This window comes from Streptopelia decaocto, assembly GCF_964273445.1.
Source record: "Streptopelia decaocto genome assembly, chromosome: 3".
NCBI classification, from domain to species: Eukaryota; Metazoa; Chordata; class Aves; order Columbiformes; family Columbidae; genus Streptopelia; species Streptopelia decaocto.
Window position 1 is genome coordinate 58,106,470 of NC_138656.1, and position 21,917 is coordinate 58,128,386.

At 42.0% G+C, this 21,917-nt stretch overlaps 1 protein-coding gene across 1 annotated transcript in view; it reads right to left on the reverse strand.

Annotated features, from left to right (window-relative positions):
* Positions 1-1,811: 1,811 nt before the first annotated feature.
* The window catches only part of AIG1 (androgen induced 1), a 120,574-nt gene continuing 100,468 nt past the window's right edge, over positions 1,812-21,917 (reverse strand). The window contains exons 4-6 of the mRNA XM_082047336.1: positions 15,229-15,344; positions 5,111-5,274; positions 1,812-2,484 (exon numbers count right to left, since the gene is read on the reverse strand). Coding sequence (XP_081903462.1) covers positions 2,447-2,484; positions 5,111-5,274; positions 15,229-15,344 — 318 coding nt within the window. The 3' untranslated portion in view covers positions 1,812-2,446. The remainder of the gene's footprint in view (positions 2,485-5,110; positions 5,275-15,228; positions 15,345-21,917) is intronic.

The following is a 21,917-nucleotide window of genomic DNA, read 5'->3' on the forward strand; positions in this document are numbered from 1 at the left end:
GGATAACAATTTTGAGCGTCCCTGTGCTGTACCTCTGACAGGTATTCTTCTTTCACTTGCACACCTACCTGTGGATTCAGCTATGCAATTTTGATCTCTGATGTTTCCGTTCTCTTTATATTCTTACTACATTTCCAGTATCACCTAAAATGACATAGTATCAGAAGAAAAACTTATCTTGTACAGGTGCTAAACTTGGCAAGGAATAGGAATCTTTCCATCAACAGCCAGTTTTTGCAGTCTCAGCCATTCAGTGGTGCAATAAATACAGCAAAGATGTGTAGAGTGTGCTCTAGCAGAATGTGTACAGCTGTGTGGCATTCTGGCATTCCTAATTTTTATTTAACACATTCTTTCCATTAGAATGAATTATTGAATTCAGTGAAGGAAACAATCCCCGTGCAATAAAAAAATTGCAAAAATGTCCTAGACTGAACAGCAGAGCACGAGTTACGCAAGTTCTTCAAAAGACAAGTCAACAGAGTTTGTTGCTTTGGGATTCCCACCCTAAGCCACAGCTGATGATCTCTCACAATGTGACATCTGTCACCGCTGCTGCTGCTGTTGGAAAGTACAGACAGATTCCTCACCACGTTCATTGTCCACCAGTACTTCCATGTGCTACCACAGCTTTCAGAAGCACTGACTTCAAACAGGTCGCAGCCTGCTAAACATGACTGAATCCACGTTTTCTTTCCTTCCTGAGTTGTGAAAGCTTGTTGCAAGTACCAGACATCTTACAGCTCCAGCAACAACCACTATTACAACCAAGCCCTAGTTATCTGTAGACAGAGTAATGATGCTGCACTGTCACTGTCACGCACAGCTCAGGTCCAGAAGAGCATAATATCCCCAACACAAGGCTACACGGCTGCAGCTCATTTACTTACAAATTCTGCTGGTTTTGTGTGTCCTGTGCTCTCCCTTTGTGGGACCATCAGAGCAGCTCCTTCTTCTTTATCTGGTCATTTATTTCCATGATCTTTCTAGCTTGGAAATCCTTGTAACTTTGGTCAACAAGTTAAAAATTAGTGAGAGTACAATTAGTTACAAAGACTGTATCATCACAGAAGCTTTGTTTTTGAAGGAAACAAACCAAAAAGCACACCGTTGAACTCGTGCACTATTTTCTATGATAGTGTATACATAAATACATTTAGACGTGTCATGAGCTGCACGAGATCAGTTTCCCCCGGACTGTTCCAGAGCAGAAACATGTTAAGCCATATTAGAACTCTGCAGAAATTCCTTTAATAAAAATCGCACATTAACATTACACATCTTGAAGTGCTCTGCCATCTGTTAAAACAAATACATCTAAAGACACTAATGAATATGTGATGTGAATATCAAGACTTCTGGATCTTAAAGTTAGTTTTTAATAATTAATTTCTTCCTGAAAATTATTGAATTCAATTCATTTTAACTCTATGCAAGTTTTCTGCCTACTAGAGTTCCTTCCTGATTGTCTGGTAATTAAACAGAATCCTGACAAGTTTAAACGATCGCTAGTAATTTGCAACTGAACTCCTAATACGAACAGACATAGGTTTAACTTTAAATGTTTGCTTATGTGCCTTCCTGAAGTAAGACTTAAATGCTCTCTCTGGTAAACATTAACAGCTCAGCCCATTTACTGTGAACTTACACCTTGAAAATGCAGGTTCGGGTCTTGTACTAGGAAAACAAGAAGAAAAATCCTCATGTAGAAGTACTATCATCTACAGTTGACACTGGAAAATCTGAAAAGATATCATTCGAATGCCATCAATCCATCTAGAATTTCAAAAATTAACATGAAAAAACAGAAAAACAGGGATAATTTGATCTTTATTTAGGCCTATTTAAGAAAAGTTGCATCATATTCAGATAGTCTAACACAGCAAATAAGATTTTACTGGACGGATAAAATTATTAACATCATTGATTTAAGGCAGCTGTTACATAGTGTTACATTAATATTTCAGTCAGATTGAATTCTTTGTATACATTCATGCAATTAACTTCTATCGTATTTTTACACTGTATTTTGAAATATATAGGATTGTTCTGTTTCTCCGTATTAGACCTATCTGGTTAAGCTTTTCTCAAACAATACAGAGACCAGATTCATTGTTCTTCCTGGTGGAAGTTAAAAGACTTAATGACTTAATGATTTAATGACTTATTTGATGCAAGAAACGCATGTTGAGAATGCCATGGAGATCAATATACATCTTATGTGTGTATGTCACATGCAAGCATGGAGAAATAGGAATGGAGGTTGAAACATTATTATTAGTGAAAATAATTTTCCCTCCATATAAAACCCCAAAATATCCTTGCACTGAGCAGACGGCCCATCAAATTTCCTCCTTTCCAAAAGATTCCTCTCCAAGCCAACCTCTGTGGGGGACGAGAAATCTTCCATGGAGCCATAAACACTCCTCCATGTTGCCTTTATCATTCAGTCCAATTTTGGCTTTTCTTTTCCTTCTTCACTACCTGAAAACATACGGAGAGCAGCTTTTAAACATCTCTCAGTGAATAAAAATGAAGCGTTTACTTAGAGAGGTTCTTCTAATGCATTCTTTTTTTTTTTCCTTTATTGCTGTTGTTTCTCCCCCACTTGCCCACATGCTCTTGCATGTGTTACCTGCTGTGAATGAAAGGAGCATCTGCACACCTGATGGCAGTGCTTGTCCAGTAATGAACTGCACAACCCTCCCTCCCTCCAGACCATTTTCAAATCAGCTGCACCCCCTGCCGCACACTCAGCCTTTGGATGCTGCAGGGGTCTGGGAACAGTCCGTCCCCTCACCTCCCCTGCTCACCTACAACCAAATTGAAGTAGATGTTATTATAGCTGAAGCAAAGCAGCTGACATTATTTAAAAGCAAGCTTTAAAAATTGTGTTTCAGAATTCACTAACTTTAACCCCCTCTCCATTTCAACATTGGAATTTTAAATATTTGCAAGTACATCTCCCTTTTTTGAGAGTATGAGAATGAAGAGTCAATTACTGTTGACAGGGTGCATCTTTCTTCTTGTAACAGCCATGTCTTTCAGTGATATCGGAAGGGCTGAGCATAGGGCTCCTTAAGAAACTTATCCTTGCAGCAGGAATTGTCTCTTTTCTATGCTGAGCAAAGTCTGGGCTGGGCAGCAGATTGTGTTTTTTCTGGCAATGAAAACATTCAGCTATTTCATATGCCTGTTCCCGGACAATGAATTACTATTGGTATCTGACAAAAGTATTGTTCTTCTGACTAACCCCTCTCTGCGAGACATCTCAAATACAAATATTTCTTTTGGAGGTTTTCAGGCCTGCTGCACACTGGAAAAGAAAGACTTCCGAGGACTGGAGGCGAAAGAGAAGCAATCTTTGAGAATGCTAAGAGGAAAATCCAGTCACAAGTAAGATCACCTGCTAGTGAAATATACACAGAGATGGCAGGTACACCAAAAGCCACTTGAAAAACAGTTAATTAATCCAATATGGGAAACAATAGGACCCATCTGCTGTTAGAAAGCACAACTACAGAGCTGCCTTGCCGAAAGAAGCAACATGGAAACAAATAGGGCTGCGCGTTGCCAGCAGCCCAAGTACAATGGCCCTGGGTGTTGCTGGCAAACCCATGGAATGGAAGAGCCATTCTTGAAGGTTTAACAACCAAAACAAGAGGCTGCGTCCAAAAGATTACAGTGGGTTTACAAGGCTGCTTGAGAGCCAATCTTGAGTCTTCTGCTTTCTGCTGGAAGGAACTTTTCCAATAGTTTTTAAATGAGCTGTTTTATTTGCCTTTTCAAAAGAGCCTCTTTCCTCTCTTCTGAAGCACTCTACTGCAGATGCATCAAATAGTTTGGCAGGAATGCAGACACCCTCAAAACTGTGGACAGACACTGGCTTGTACAAAGGGCAAATTTTTCCTTTCCTACCATGTTTGTGGTTTAACTTGGAAAAACTAACTGCAAATCATTTTGTCAGTAGTGAGATTTTATTTAATGCATCTCCAGAGGAAGAGGAAAAAACTCCAAGCCCAAAACAAGCCCCTCTCACCCCAGAAATCTTCTCATGGTGGACTGCTTTGCTTTGCAAGCTTAACTGCCCCAAAGCCCCCTTTAAATGTATGGTTTTCAAATAATATTTTCCCAAGTCTCACACAGTGGCAGACTGGCATTATTTTACATCTCTGCTGCCTGTGGTGTGCCTGCCATACACTCCAGGTTAGGTTCATGCAAAGTGTTTCAAGCACAGCAAACCAGCAGGTGACTCATGGCATTCTCTGCTTTGCAAGTGCTTGAGCCACAAAGGACTTTGGATCAATGTTCTTTAATCAAATTGAGGAAATGATGGAGGGCATAATAATGACATGGTGAACCTCGGACGAGGTTGGAAGAATGATCCGACTGATATTAGCTCCTCTAGGGTGGAGGGTCACAAGAACCATGGATTTTGTTATGCATGCTGTGGAACAGCGAGGTGGCTTTTCCATAATTTATTTTACACATTTCAGGCAATTTGATAATGAAAAACATCTTTCACAGACTAAAGGAATCTACTTTTAATCTTGCTTCTGTCTTATTTTCCCTTTTACTCTACTCTACAGGGTGACCGAGGCAGGGTAGATGATGTAGAGTCTGCAGTTATGTTTACCCTGCACTAAGGTGATTTTTGATTCCTGTCATTTTACTGACATGAACATATTCTTTTTCCTTGAGTAAATTTATAAGCAGAAAACACCTTTACACCTGAAAATAATAGAAGAATATATTTTATCTCTAAGCTAAGCTTACTACTAACATCATTCCCACAGAACTACATTCTAGCTACATTTAATGGGTTCATCAGCTAATAAGTGGGTTGTAAACCAATGGGTTGTAAACCTCTCAGGTAATTGCCGACAGCTCTTAAATTAGTATTCGAAGTTATAAAACAGAACACATATTCATAGCTCATCATGCTCTCCAACAGCCATTCTGTTCATCTGGCTGCTTTTAAGAACAAGCAAGCAAGATGTTTCAATTGGAACTTCTGTCTTTCTCCTTTGTTTTAGCAAGCTTAAAACCTTCTTGATTTTCAGTCCTGACTCTGTATTTCATCAGTTAATATTCCTAGAACAGTACTCACATTTTTGGGTATCCCAGATGTAGTTGTTCAGGACCTCTCCCACCAAGTACAATACGTTAATTACTACAGCCGCAGCTGCAAAGAAGATTATTTTGACACCTGGGCTGAGGTGCTCAAGAATTGGGTACACCCACACTCCTGTAATATGGTGAATCCAGCACACCCTGAAACAAAACAAAAATAGCAAGTACTGACTCTTACAGCCCTGTTTTTCAAAAGTAGCTTGGGCTACAGGCTTAGTTACTGTAACCTAAAAAGCAATTGTTTGAAAGGGCTGCAAGTTGCAACTGAACCAAGCACCTGGATGACACTCGCCCAGAACAGGCATCACAAATGATGAATCTGTGACTGAATTCCCACATTCTTACAGTTTTGTTTTAAATGTGTTAGGAGCAGTTGGCCAGTTTTCATGTTCTGATGTAGACAGGTATTTCCTTGCTGCATTTATGTTTATGAGGAGTACACACCGCTGTTTTGTGTGGCAGTGTGGAAACTGCAGCACCCTCTGTTCCAAACAGGTTCTTCATCCAAAGAGCAGTGTTTCCCATGCTCTCCTGCAAAGCCCAGCTCTCTGGTTTTTGCAACATCCTTCTTTCATTTTGTACACGTTTATGTGTTTCTGCTGCTTCTCACTACACCTGGCAAGTGCATCATTTTTTGGGTTTGCCAGAAACATAAGGTTCAGTTTATCTTTGAGAGAATAATTTCTTCAGCACTTGCGTTTCAGGTTGCTCCTCCTTTTCTTTCAGTTGCCTGGTATCATTTGGGATCTAACAATTTTTCTTTTGGTAGGATATACATTAAAAAAAACAAAGAAACCACCTAATCAGTGAAACTCTGCCCAGCTCCACGCTCAATATACAATACAGGAAAAGGGATGACGGTGGTGTGCTGGTAACACAGAGATTTTTAGCACTCAGTTACACTGGAGATTGTTGGTACGCTAAGTCAAGAGACAGGGTGTCAGCTTTATGGCAGTGCACTCTGCAGAAGTGCTCCAGGTACGTGGTTTTTCTGGGTGTGACCGCAGTGGGCACCTGTACCCTCTCAAGCGACAGGTTTTGTGTTGAGATCTGACACGGTGAGTGGTGAAGTCAGAGGGAGCAGAGCAAGTCCACACGTTCCAGTAGGTGGAAGCTAATTGGGAAACTGGGAAAAGTGCTCAGCGGAGACAGGCTGGGGCCCATGAACTGCTGGGCTCTCCTTGAGAATGTAGATCTCTTCTTTCTGAGCCATCAATTTGGGAGAGCAGTGCACAGTGAAGCACAGATAGAGAAGACTCAGCAGCTGCACGAACTATTATTGCTGGGGATTTCCACATCCATATGATTCGCTTCACTTGCTAATACTTCTGTTCATTTAAGGAAGACTTTTGATCACTAGATCAACAGTCATAGGCTCCTGGAGCGCAGAGTCACAGAAGTTCGCCCCAAACTGTTCACATTAAGTGCCTGTCACACAGAGAGTCCAGAATCCCTGTTTAACGGTTTTGCATCACCCTGGAAATGTACATGGTTGTTATAGCTTGCGTTCTCCTTAGAAAAACATTCATTACAGCCAAACCCTTAACAGTTGGACACTTCATGTAGGAATTTACATGTGTCATTAAATTAATCTGCATGATCTAAATGGAGATAAAAAACCCTTTCTCCAAATGAGTTCACATATGGAAAATGGTCTCTGCTCTTTACAGTTATTTTCCACAATATTCTTCTGTGCCAGAACTAACCTGGCAAGATAAAGGCATCTGTGAAAAAAATCAAGGGTTCCTATGTAACCCATGGTAACAGGGGGATACCGTGTTCCTTTTGATCAAAGAAAAAGACGGGACAGTTAGGTAGAAGAAATGGGATGTCCTCAACTCCCAGGCTGGCTTAGCAGGGAGTGTCTATTATTACCCAATGTTTTTCAGTTTCATTTGCTTTCGTTTTATGATTGACTACCCTGTGAAAAACAAGCTCGAAGGAAAAAGCTTGGAAAAAAGCCAGTGCTCCTTTTTCACTCCTTGATGAAACTGCCCAGCACTATAAAGCACCTTTATAGAGGGACTTTTCAACAGACCTTCTAAAATGCACCTATGTAGCAAACTTCATGAACCAAGTAGAGGTAGCATTTATTAGAATGCATTTATGCTGGAAAGAGGAAATATTTTCTAAATCCAACCAATGAGTCACAGATGAGCTCCCGAGTTAGTTTGAAGTATCCCCGGTTAGTTCGGGGTCTCTGAGCACTGCTCATGCACTCTGCTCCCCGCCGCCCACCCCAGGAGCCCATTCACTGCTCGGTGGCACTTGCTCCTGTGCTTGGTGTTGTTGTACGCCTGTCCCCGGGGCAGCCGCACTGCAGGAACCCAGGCCCTGAGCACCAGACGTACCGAGCACCACTCGGGAGACGACGGTCACAAACCCATCTGATCAGCCACCCTCATCTTCCTTAGAATGAGCTGTACCATGCTGCTCGCTACAATGGGACAGAGCAATATCAGCCTCCTCTCCACCGAGCAGTGACACACTGGCTGCTCCTGCATTGTCTCTACCACCAACAGGAGCAGGAAAGTGATGACGGCTGCCATGGAAACCTCACCTGATGGCCTTTCTTAGCGGGCTCGTTCCTGCTGGAACATAAGCTATCTCGACGACGACACACAATAAAGGGCTGATCAACAGTAGGCATAAAGCTTCCACACAAGACTGCTGATTACTAACGTTAATGAATGCCTTCAATGTTGCAATCCTAGTAGTCATTATTCCTGTCCAACCTCATTATTAGATAAGCACAGGGAAGCATGCATTAAGATTTACTTAGGAGTGCAAATCTAGACCAAATTTAAGACCCTGTTATTGAACAGGTATAAAAAATTGGGTCGTTTAGATAAAAATAAACTGAGGAGAAAAGGTTTAAGCTGAAACTGGACTGGCTACTTTTGAGAGGATAAAATTAACTTGATCCTCCCTGTGTTTCAGTTCCATGGCAGCCCATGTAGACATAATCGTGTGTTTTCAAAGATTAATGTGTCATCGAGCTCATTTAGCCATTTGTTAGAACTGGCAAGAAAAGAAGGAATGGAAAGATTTACACATTGTATTCAAATTAAAATGTCTGTTAAAAAAAGTGGTGTTTTTTTAAAATTCTCAACCAGCTGGTATAGAAATCTGAAAAATCTATTTGAAAGCACACAATATTGCTTCTTCATAAAAAATCTGTCAAAATGTGACTTTGTAGCTTTTTTCCACTTCTAGTATACAGTAGATGATGGATATTTCTCCTATCAATGTAATCAGGAGGAAATGAAAACTATGCAGAGAAGATACATACACATTTATTCTTTGTTAATGAGGAAAAGTAACTATAAAAAAATGTCGGAACCTTGCGACTTATGTGTGCTCTGCCTGTTGTTTTGAGAAATGCAGCTGTTACAACAGCATGTGTAACACTTAGTCCTGGTGGAAGCAAGCTCAGCATGTGGATATACCAGCAGATAACCATGACACCTGAAGATTTTGCAATGGGAGATGTTGCAGAAAATGGCTGCTTCTGCATGACGGCCGCTCTCGGCTTCAGGAGTTTGCATGTACTTGCACAAGCATCACAGCTTGGTCTGAACTTTGAGACCCACTTCCTGCCCAAGTTGAGTCCTTCAGCGAAATCTGCAGCCAAACAACAATCAGTACTACATGTTCTGGAAACAGGGACTATGAGGTGAGAGGCTGTGTAACTTTTCAAGAGCAGTGAATGAGAGGACATAGAGTAATGATGCATGTCATAAAATGGCGGAGGAGCTCGCAGTGCTCTTCTTCATACTGGAAGAAGCACCTCAATAGAATTCAGAGACAAGAAATTCAAATCTGAAAATGGTAATATCCTTCTGAATGATTAACCTCTGGAATGCTCTACCCTATCTTTCAGTGATACATCACTGAAATCAAGCTATTAAAAAAATGATTGAATTATACAAGTTTCCAAGTCTACTTGTTTCTCTGGCCCCTTTTACGCAACTCTAGCAAGCCTCTGAACCAGCTGACTGTAGAAGCAATAAGGATGCCTACAGTTATGCTTAAGTTCAAACAGTATAAGGTATGTAAACTGTCAAGACTGAAGGATCCTAGCATCTGCTTTTTGACACAGATTTTAGAAGAAAACGTCCCTTATAGGCTGGTTATTCCAAAATGGTCTGCTAAATCTTTTCCTGAAGCATCTGACATTAGCTATAGCTAGAGCCTGGGTACATGACTGAATTACTCTGATCTACTACGGCAGTTCCTTTCTGGCTACTTCTTGCAGCAGCAAATCTCTCCCACATCTCCTGTGCCATTCAGGTTTCCAGTAAGTGGCAAAAAGGCAGTCTGAATCTTAGGTCCCAAACAACTCCTAGGCCAGTTCACATTGTGACTACTCTTTACCAAAAACCAGAACATGGCCATTTTCTACACTTTTATTTCATGATCTTTCCTAGCATCATTCTCTTTTCCACAGAAAGTGAGAACTTTACTCAGAACTATGAAATTGTGGAATGTCTCCCAAAGGAGGTGACGGGCTTACAGCAGCTGAGTCATTCGAAACGTGAATGAACAAATCATTTGTGGTTATAAAGTAAGGACCAGCCCTGTCCTTTCAGAGGCAGGAGCACAATGACCCACGATAAATATGTTCTACTTTTGGTTTCTAATACTGACTGATGTGAGGCACAGTTTCATAAATCTTTTCCCTTCCCTTCCCTTCCCTTCCCTTCCCTTCCCTTCCCTTCCCTTCCCTTCCCTTCCCTTCCCTTCCCTTCCCTTCCCTTCCCTTCCCTTCCCTTCCCTTCCCTTCCCTTCCCTTCCCTTCCCTTCCCTTCCCTTCCTCTCAAATGCTTGTTTGGCATCTAATCGTAATTGCTAAGATCTCAGCCATATTAAAACTGGGCTTCTTATAATTCCAGCCAGCCAGGCCTAAGTCACCTACACCTGGAATTTACATTGTTCAGAAATTTTAAATACTAAAATATAAGTTCAATGAACAGTCATCAGTTAGGAAATAACAGCAATCATCCCATCTTGTTCCAGTTTCTTACACTGGATTATTTTCCATTGATTTGGGTGATGCTGGTCACAGATCCATAGTTCTATAGGTCATAGTCCTATGCAGTCATAGTCCTATGTGGTCATAGGATTGTGCTACTGGTATGGAGTGGCTTATGCAGTTGGTAGAGGACAAATCCTGGAAAACTGCAGCTGCAAATAATGTCACATGCAAAACATACTCAGCATGACATGGGGCTGGCATCCTCAGGGGTGAACAAAGCTTAGCAGAAATTTGTGTTTATGTACAGGTAGCCAGAATGACAGAAACTCTGCTGATTTGCTGCAAGGTGTTGTCATCTTTGGAAGTAATCTATTTTTATAAAAAATATTTCATTTTAAATATAGTAATGGTTGCTATGCCTTCTTGAGCTGTATTTTAAGGAGTTGCACAAGCAAGTGAGAATGTATTATCCATGCATGTCATCTGTGATTGTACTGTTGCTTTGACTGAAACATTTGAGGATGTGGAGGTGGAGGGGAACCAGAATGTAATGGTCCGTAATGGCTATGTCAGACCTAACAGGCTGCAGATCCATGCAGACTTCTCTCGCTGAAAAGCACTTCTGCTCTCCCATCCTCCTTCTGGGTCAAGTACAGGGGATGTTCATCTTCTCCTGGCCTATTTCTGCTGCTTCTCCCTCTTCCTACTCTTTCCTGTTCTGAGTAGATCTGTCTCCAACTCTTTTCTCCTCCTCTGCATTGTCTCCATCTATCACCCACCTCTCCATCAGCCTTCCACTCTGATTTCAAAGCCTGTCCCTCTCTCCCCCTCCCAGCTTTTCCCATTTACTTGCACGAGTTCGGCTTTCAAGCTGCTGACCTGTGAGCTGCACATTTCCTTACCCATTTCTCTTTTAACCCATGGTTCTAGTTTCTCTCTTTTACTCACTTCAAGTACTTTTCACTTGTTTTTTTTTCCACAGCCACTTATTCCTGTGATCTCTATTGAATTTCTGTCCCCAGTGCTCACTTCCAAAAGCATTCATAAGCCCTTTCCTACATACATACCCTCAGCACACCCTAGCACAGCCACGTTGTGTCTCTCTTGCTCCATCGCCACCAGCAACCTCAGAAATCCTTCTGGTTTCTCAGTCCTGCCCATCTTCATCGATAGGGCTGTCAATGCCCACCAAACTTCATGCTCTAACTCTCCACTCCTCTCTTCTGAATGTCAAGGTTTGTCCTAGCATTCCGCACCCTTATGCCTTTGCCAACATCTCTTTCGGAACTTCCTCTCCTTCTATGGAGAATCGCTGGTGGCAATCCTACAGCAAGGCTGACAGCATCGATCTCAAATTCATTCCAAATTCTCAGTGTACATTCCTTTCTTAAATTCGTTCAAGAAGGATTCAGCAAATTATGCCATCTAAACGCTCTCTCTTGGCAATTCTACAGAACACTCCTAAAGCCACTTCAAGAGAAACTTTATTTTCAAATGAAAGTTTAAAGGTACCTGAGCTCTTTAAACAGATTTCTCAAAGAATGAAGGAATGAATCAAGTCCATGCTTGGCACATGTGGAGGCAGCTCCCAGTGCATCTGAGACAGGAACAAGAGAGCAGATCAAGTCTTTTGCTCTCAAACACGTAGCCCAGCACGACTGGAGCAGCCGAGTCAGGTTCTTAGGGTCTGTTTTTTTGGCATCCTCAAGCACTCAAAAGCAGAAGGAACAAGAAAACCATTTAAAATAAACATATTTGTCTCAGTTTATTTTAGGGGCATATTAAGCTCTGATATTAGTTACCATGAGGTCATTCTTATTACAAGGAGCAACACATTTCTGGCTCTTTTCTGTTCCCTGACAACCAACTCCATACACCCATTGGCAGTATCTTCTGGTAGTACTGGCAAGCTCTTGGGTTTTCTTAGCACTGTCTAGATATAACAATTCAATACGAATTGTGACCTTTTCGAGCAATGCTAAATAAAGCCAATCGGCCTTTCCCATCTTATCCCATGGCCTTGATCCTGAAAGTCCATGTATGGTCTGCAACAGGCAGAGCGAGACTGTGTGTGCTCTGCCTGGGCATGGTTCCTGAAGAGCAAGGGAGTGCACAGAGAGTGCATGAGCTACATGTGCCTGCTCAAATTCTCTCTGTCTGAAGGGAGAGAACTCAAAAAAAAAGGAGAGAAAAGTAGAAAAAAAGTTGTACTCTTCAAGAAAGGATGTTTCTCAGATAATGTGTCTCTGAGTAATGCTCAGGGGATATCAAATTATTTAGCTATGTTCTTCCAACTTCAGTGTACAAACTATTCTATTCATAATTGTTTCCCAGTTCTCTCATTTATCAAATATATATAATAAAAGCTTGCTACTCCACCATCTCTTCCATATGCAAAAGATTCAGTCACCTGTGAAATAAAACAGAAGCTCTCCTTTCCTTGGAGTTGAAAAATGAATTAACAGAATCAAACCTAAATAATATTGTCCCGTATGCTCCTTCACAGTACAAGGTGCAACATGATACAATTATCATAGAAGCATCTTGTAGTGTGGCAAGAAGGTTTCGGCCCAGGTAGGGACAGAGTTCAACATTCAAGGCAAAACATCTAATTAGCAACTGTCTCCATACCAAGAGAGTTGCAGTAAAAACACTTCTGCTGAGGGAAAAGTGACATAGGGAGAAGGACAAACTCTCAAGCAGCAGATCCCTAACTTCTAGGTAAAAACCCATAAACCAAGACCTAAGCCCCAGGAAGGGACCCATGGACAACCAAAGGTACAAGGGAATAAAGTTCTACCGTGCTGTATGTAACTAGGTCACTTGCAGGTGTAGTTCCATTTTAATACACTGGGCTAACCTTGAGGGGTCTAAAGGGCACATCAACCAGCAAATCCAAATTAAGTAATATCAAACCCTCTAAATCAGGGGTGTCAAACTCATTTTCACCAGGGGCCACATCAGGAGTAGTTACATTTATATACATTTATACAGTCCTAAATTACATTCGGCCCTTTGAAGGCAACTGTGAGGCTGATGTGGCCCCTGGTGAAAATGAGTTTGACATCCCTGCTCTAAGTGATTAAGGTCTCTGTGTCAATGTGGTCATTTAGCAGCAGGAAACACTGGACCTCACTGGTGAAAGGTAGGCACACTCTGAGTTAGAGGGATGAAAAAAAGTCCCACTTTTCATACTTTATGGTAGATTTTCCAAACCTGTGAATGTCACATACATGGTGTTGATATCATCAAAGTAAGATTTGGCCTGCAGCCTAAATCAAATGTTGGATAGAGGCTTCAATAACACTCATAGGCTGAAGACACACAGAACTTGCACATGATGGCACAGTGTAGCCTGTACCTGCCTTCAGTCTTCCCCAGTGATCTTCTTTCATAAGAGTAGAAGGAGAAATGGGCTGCAGGTGCAGAATTTAGCAGGATAACCTTTAGGCTGAATAAGTAATTTTCTTACACCATCTTTAGAGAAATCACAACTTGGAAGAAGGTGAGTCACTTGAGAGTAGCCCTGTCTGCTTTGGAACTAATGTATGTGTAGGCAAAACAAATAAACAGCAAGAGCAAAGGGAGATGATCATAGACTGTAACTGAGTATCTGCTTAATAGCTCATTTCTTAACACAGAATCTTCTTCTGCTTCACTTGTCCTACAATTTCCTGTTACCTTGAACTTGTAGCCGTAGGATGTAGCTGTACATAGTGGGCAGGATGAAGCCCTGTGAGTATCACAGTGACATTCTAACAGATTCCTAAAAGATTTTAAGACACATCTGGTTTTATTTCACTTGCAGGACTGGATTGTTTTGATTTGCTGTACCTATTGAATACTATTGCATGTGTTTACTTGGATGATCTTGAAGAAACAGGAGTTGCAACGGAGGTCAGATCACAGGTATAGTAAGTCTGCCAACCTGCCTCTAGGGGCTCCTCAAAAGAAGGTCGAGAAATATCACAGTTATGGATTATTATATATAGGTCAAAAAAAATAATTCCTTTCTCCCACAGGAATCATTACACGCCTTTTTGCATGAGCCTGCCCTTACTTTACAATTACAATGACTCTTTTTTAATAAGGATATGTACGTTTATAAAAGCAAATGGCAGAACATGACTGTTGTCCTGGGACACAAGATCCCACTTCAGCTGGATTACTGGCACTTTATGGTCACTCAGCGTGCGTGGATGTGCATAAATAACAGGCTCTCTTTCCTTGGAGCAAAGAGGTGAGGTGCACAGCTGAAGCAGTGTGACAGTACTGCCTGGAGCCCGTGTTCCTCTCTCATTAGCTTTATGTCACTTGACTGGTGGAAAGAGCAGCATTACCCACAATTTTGGAAAATATCACCTTAGCTGAGGGAAGGGTGTTGTGAGGTGAGAGGAAAGAAAAGAAGTAAACAGGGGGTCATGAAGTATTTACAGAAAGGATAAAAAATATATGGTATCAAAGAAGCATTGTAAATAAAACAAAGGTTTAGTGAAAAATAAAATGCTAGAATGACCAAAGTAAATAAACTCTGTGATGTAAGTCAGGTGATTGAACAGTAACTGCCCAAAGACTTAATTTAATGTTGTGTAAGAAATGTTATTTCTGTTTTAGTTTAATTTTTCACAAACATTTGCATTTTTTAAAACAAACTACAGAGTGTTTGGATTACTGGCTTATTCTGTAATCAATTTTACAGAAAGAATTTATGAACTAGTAAAGAAAAAAGACAGTGGTCTATCTTTTCTCTTGCTGCTTAAATACTGAAGCAGGAAATAATTTGCCTATCCTCAATTTTATTTGATAGAACAAAAACCCTAAGCAATAAAACTAAGGTCCAAGAAAAACATTTAGCTTGAAAAAAGGTTGAAAAATGTACCCTTGGAAAGACCACTGCTTACATGGGATTGTTCAACAAATTCCTGTTGTGTGAGGTTTGGCATATACTTTCTAAAAATATAAGCATCTGGGGAAACCAGACAAAGCCCAGGTCTTGGACCAAACGAGGCATGCACTGTGAATCTGTTAGCGATTATATCCATAATGAAATATGTGCCCAAATTTAGCAGTACAAAACCCCCTATACAACACAAAAACACAGCGTGTACAGCCCTTACCATAAAATATAGCCAACGGCGAAGGTGCACACTGCAGCCAGTCCGCAGCTCCTGCTGGGATACTGATGATGTGTTGTTCTCATCTCGATTAGTACAAAGGGCAAAACCGTTGTGTGCTGAAAAAAACAAAACAACGGGGGAAAACCAGGTGATATAAATGATTCTCACTCCATTTCCATGCTAGGTCTACAATAAGAAACTGAATCACAAAAACCTGAAGATAACTTCGCGATGCGTAGAAAGACAAGGTAAAACAACTCTTAAAGCCAATCAATAGCCCCCAAAATATCGTCGCTGTAATGCCCAATTGTTCGAGAGAGCAGAGGAAAACTGAGTGAGCAGAAGGTGCTTTTTTCCTTTTGTCCAGGAATCCAAGGCAGATACTCAGTGGGTAAAAAGGGGATGTGGCATGAAGGGACATGGGGTCCTAGTCCCAGTCTGGCCTTTCAGTTGCTCTGTTATCTTTGCCACATCACTTTCTGGTTATTTTGACCATTCAGGTTAGGAAGCACCGCATCTGATTTTCAGAGACTCTAAGCACAAACAATGCCAAATGAATGAATACAAATGGAGGTATTTAATGCTTCTGAGAATTAGGTTTAAATGTATCTCAATCTGGGGCCTTGAAAACAGGGGACATATTTTCAAATGATAGCCTCAATACCTCTGCTCCTCCATCTGTAAGACAGGAGCAATTATCTTCTTCGGATAGGTGTTGTGAATCTTAATTGTCAGTTGTTGTGCAAAATGGTTTTAGATTCCCAAATAAAACATAAGAAAGCCAAAGCTGTAAAAACCATTTTCAGCCACTTGTCTTTATTTAGCTGTGAAAATCCTTATTCTGTCATTTTTCCACAAACGCTTCCCATACTGCCCCTTCTGAGAAGGTCTGTTCATCCAATTAATGTCAGCAGTATGAGAAATAGCATCTAGCCTGCCCCCAGCACTCGATGTCTAGATTTCACAGTGCTGGCAGACATGAAAATATACATAAGCGAAACACAAACGTGCCAGAAAATAAACCCCATCATTTTTCAATACACAGCTCACCTAGAACCAGCATTACTGGTGACTCCAGAATCATACCCTGCTTTGCCACGACGGGGACAAGTTATCGCTGGTGTCTAAAGGGATTTACTTTGGTTGAGAGCTTGGCCCTGGGGCTTGGTGTGACCACGGCTGCAAACTCTCCTGCCTAGTTCACTGGGAGGTCTGCAGGTGTGAGGACTGCAAGGGCAGCCTAAGCTGCAAGGGCAGCCTAAGGTTCCATCCTTCCCCAACACTTGCTCACCCACTGGAAAAGAAGGTTGTGACTTACGTTGGCCGTGTTGTGCCATCAGGTGTGCACATGTAGTTCTGGGGAAGCTGGAGGGCCAAATTAGTAATAACTACGCTGTTAACCCACACTGATTTTTACCTACATGAAGGCAGGACAGACAAGGAGCAGAAATAACCTTGTGTGGATAACAGGTACAAATGAGAGGAAACAGCAGAGTGTGGGCCTTGAACAACTGCAGAGAAGGAAGAATTGTCTGAATGGGAAATAATAAGATAATGGAAATGCTCTGGCTCAGAGATGTAACGTAATTTGAATTGGATAACTGCTCTGATTTTCAAGGCATTAGTAATTAATGACTAGCATTTGGAGAATGTCAGGTGGATAATACAGCAGTTAGTGGAGCTTTCAATTTTTTCATCTTTTAACAACTTGTTCCGCCCCCACCCCTTTGAACAGTATAAATCAGCATCAAGGGAACGCAAAGATGTTTTACATGTGGTCTGCAACAGAGGTGCCCACTATTAGATGACAGGTCTTTAAACTGTGCAGGATCTTCAGAGTCCATTAACAGGGACTGACAGCAAAGCAAGCCCTGGAGATTCACCTGAACATCTTGCATCTGTATGAAAAAGGTCTTCAGACAGAGATCAGTTCCTCACTCTGCACAGCCCAAAATGCAGGGTAGCTGGAGGCTGTGCAAATGCCTCCTGCCTTGCCCCCATAACCTCTTCAGAGCGAAAAAAAATCAGAAGACAACAAAGACTTTTAACTCCAAACCCCACCCTTGATATTTCTTGTACGATCTAATCTTGTGATCCAGTCACTTAATCTTAACTCTTCGATACATGGATTGATGGGTACGAAGCTTGTGAGCTCTGTTTCTCAATTGAAATGTTTACCATGTTACATACTGCTTGTTGATGTGCTCTTCATTGATGACAACAACTCAACAGCTTGCCAATTAAAAAGTAGTTAAAATAATTTCAGCAATCAACCCTTAATCTGGAGTCTTTTTTGCCTTTCCCTCCTCCCAGTTCCTGTGGTTATATAATAAAATAGGCCATTATTTTTCTAAATTCTCCCTTCTGCTATTTTCTAAAGGTAAGATGGGGGAAAAAGGGATAATGAGCTCACTAAAGAGTTTATGTATAAAATCCTGTCAAAAGTACAGTGCAATTAAAAGTGTAAGGAGAAAATCAGAGACGTGTATCTTTAATCTTAGCCCATTATAGCAAATGTCAATGCTACCTGCAAACACTGCAGAATTACAAATCCGAGTACGAACTTTGGTTTAAAATATTCCAGCGAGACTGCCACTCTAAAAAGCTGTTTCAGGTGTTTTACTCAAACTATAACCAAGATAAAATTTCTCTTTCCTACATTGCAGGCTCTCCAAAGCCCTTAATTTAAAAAACATGAAATTTTCTAGGCAGGGATACCTTCTGTTGAACAGTGCCAATGACAACTCTGGAGCTATAAATACCCAATTTGAATCAGATTGGCACCTGGACTGAAGCCTAGTGAAGGTGAGCAGGGGTCAAATGTGCTTGGAGTGGGATCCACCAGGGTTGGGAAAGCTGCAGGAGTCCAGAAATTTCATACCCTCTAATGTTTTTGCCACCTGATTTCTGAATAAACTTGGGCCAATGAGGCTTAGAGAGAAAGTAGCATTGATGCTTCCCTGACCTGTTTGTTAAAGGTCACGTCATGCTGATCAAAGATGCCCAACTGGTATCTCTGGGACTGATCCCTTTTACTTACTGGCAGGCTGGAGGAGAGAACATTTCTCACCTTCTTTGTCAAAGTATCTCCAGGGGCTTACTTGAGAGAAGACTAAGGAATGAGGAAGGTCAAATAACATGTTTAAATGGTGAGGATGTCTGGCTGCTGTAACAGCTTTCCAGTAGTTGTTATTTTGTGCCATTTAAAGTCTTGAAGGGCAAATTTTTAATTAGAGTGTAATGACTAGCATAGTGTTGTAATAGTAGCACTATGCTAGCATTAGTAATCAAAGCTATATTGATAAGGCACTTTTATTAGGGACTAAGTATTTACAAGCAAAGCTGCATTTTTTCCCGGACAGCTTATTCTGCTCCCACTGAGACCAGCTGCTCCTGTGAGACAGTTTTGCTGGTACAACCGTGCTGACCCTGGAGACCTGAGCCAAGCGATGCTGTGGGTGCCCGGGAGCGCCCCCGTCCATGGACCAGGAAGGCAACACTTGCTGCCCGTGTGCTATGGTGGGACAGCAGGCTCGCGGTATCCCCCACCCTGTCCAGGCAGCAGCAAGGGAGCAACTGAACCCTATCCTTAGCAGGAGCTCCTAGCTTGGGCTCAGCAACTATACCTACCAGCAGGAAAATGTAGCCTGTTGACTTCTGCTGCGACCATGGTGCTGCCTGCCAAGGTGCCCTCGTGGCTGCAAAGCCCTTTTTCTCCAGCGTGCCAAGGCAGTGACCCTCAGACCCACTTTTAACCCCTCTCCAAAGCGATCCATCTGCCAAGACCATCTCATGAGCTGGTGCGTGGAGTAAGCCCCTGTTACCCTGCCACAGCGTCACCCTGCTCAGCCCTCTCGTGTCCCGTCACTGCCTGTCCCTGCAGCAGGAAGGCAGCTTTGAGAGATATTTACACTTGCCAGGTCTGCCAGCAAGTGCTGGCCTGCAGAGCAGCAAGCTGCAATTTCCTCCCCGTTTTGTGTCCACCACACAGCACTGCTTCCCATCACCTTCCAAGTGGGGAAGAAATATGTTGAATCTTCAACTGCTGGTAATGATGCATTAGAACAGAGAGAAACCAGCCCGGTTGGGTGGAATTTGCGGGAAGGTTATCATATGGAGAATTTGATCCAGAAAATACTCGGGAGAATGACTCCAAGAGAGCAACTTCTGAGTGAAGCTGAATTAGCACACACTGCAAAAAAGCCGCCCAAGACCTGCAGGTAGATTAATTCCTAGAACCACTGTCATTGCTTCCTGAGAGAAACTCTGCTCATTAGTGACTCTTCAAAAGACATTTTTAAAATACATACTACCTCTCAAATGGTATGTATGTGCCTAACGACATTTGGGACTCGAAAACCACGTTACAAATAGGCAGCGTGTCTGTAGTGTTGGCCTGCCAAGCTGAGCTTTGCTGGAGGACTGTACTTCCCCATTTTCAGTGTGTGCTGCAACAGGTAGTTGGAAAAAAAGGTTTTATGTAAATCAGGTACATTAAGTTCTGTAATAGTCTTTGGACAAATTAACTGCTCATTCTTGAAAGCCTGATTATATATTTTATCTTCCGACTAGTAAGTGCTGCTTTTTTAACACTGTTTCATCAATGCCTTGCCTGGCCTTCTCCCTTAACTGTTTTTTAAAGGAAATGTTACAGCTTTTCAAAAGGTGCTAAACTGACATCTTTGTGTATTGGTATCTTCTGTCCTCAGCACAAACATGGCAGTGCTGTCTTCCCAAGTCACCCAGTCCTGATCTGCAGAGACTGTCCAGAACTGCCTTTACAACAGAGTTCAGTCTAAGAAAGCATCTGCTTTCTCACACGCCCAGTGAGTATACAGCAGTTCTGCAGGGATGGTGAAACCATTTGGGGATCACATAAATTGTGATTATAATTCACTTCAACCAACAGAAGACTGTGATTTGTTACTTGACTTGATCAGACTAAAAACTGCAGGCTATGGGACATTTTAGTTCAATGGAAATACCATGAGCCTCTGTTGAGAAGGCTTTGGTGTGACATTCAACCCTCGCTCTCAAGAGTCAGTGAAAGCCCAGTGACATGAAAGGAGGCGGCCTTGCAGCTTTGATGTCACCAACATTTTAACTGATGGACTGGGAGCCTCCTGGAAGTGCTGGTGCTCCCTGGAACAAGGAGGCTGCAGACGGGCCTTCACCCACAGAATTTGCGCAGCCTGGGCAGGACCTGGGTGGCTGCATCCGCCACCCAAAGCTGCCTCCGTGTCGAAGTCGCTGCCCTGGCAGGGGCAGCTGCTCCAGCATCTGCTGGGGAAACAGCCCTGCGGCACCGACACCGTGCCTGAGACTTACACCGATACGAATTTGACGGAGACCTCCTTCTTTGCACCCTGCCGCGCGAACTGCTGCATCTGCCAGCTGCCTCTGCCTTCTGTCTTTCTAAGCTCCCCTCCAAATTCTAGTTTCCATCAGTAGGATGTTACCTTTCACTTTTTTTTTTTTTTCCTGAGCTCACAACCAGATTACGTGTTGTTCAACAGCTGCTGCATGAAGCAATCTGTCTGTAGCTTCTTCTTACCTCTCGTGGATTTGTGCAGCACCTTGAGATTAAAGATTTTACAGAAATGATCAGCAAAATGACCGATGTGCATTCCTCATAATTTAAAAGCACTACCAGTGTATTCACTTTAGAAACTAATACTAATAGGCCTAAAAATCCCTACAGTTTTAATCAGCGCCATTTGTAGAGTAATAGCAGTAATAAAGCTGCATTTTCTGCATGCTCCTAGCAGACTAATGTGGAGAACAAGATCAAAAAGTAGGAAAACAAGGGGCATGATTACGATTTACTCGTTGAGAAACTTCTGAGAAAGGAACAGCTGGCAAGAGAGTATTTATGTGTCATCTGAAGGATGATACCTTCCACCAAGGCAACCTAATCCATAAAGAGAGCAGCAGGATATCAGAGCTGGGTACATAATAAATTGGAATCCTTGAGTCAGTCTGAGCCCTTCTGAGTCTGAAAGCGCTGGTAGCACTTTTGCTCTTACAAATGAGAAATTATGACTATTAACCGAGACACACTGATGCACAGGATGCACTCCAAGGCAGCCACAGACGGCTTGTTAATTGTTATTGTAGGTTGGAGGGAGGAAGAAGTATTGTCTGATCTAAACAAAGACCAATACGCTATAATGCCACAAACACACAAGAGCCGAGGACAACCATTTTTAATCAATATAAGAGAGCAGAGTTATTCGAAATGAAAATTAACATTTCCTCTTTAATGTTATTTCCCCCTTCCTCTTTTCTGTTGATAAATACAGTGGACATGGCATATCTGACTTAACAGAAATTGTATCACTTTCTCCACGCATACCTAATGTTGACAGGTTTGTTCTGGTTGTTTCTGACACCTGCAGTACATACTATACATTGAAATAGCAGTGTCAATCCGATCTCACCCCTATGACCGCACTAGTGTCAGGGCAGTTATATATAGGTGTTTATCTATAGAATTTCCATAGTGACAATCACTGAAGCACTTCGGCACCCCAAAAGCATTACTAAACATACCCTCACAGCAGAACTGATCTGTAGAGGCAGGATATTCTATCCCATTTTTTGCAGGAGGGTAAGATGGAGATGGCATGCCTCACTTGAGGTTATGTAGGGTAGCTATAGAGGAATATAGAACCACAGCATATTCCTCA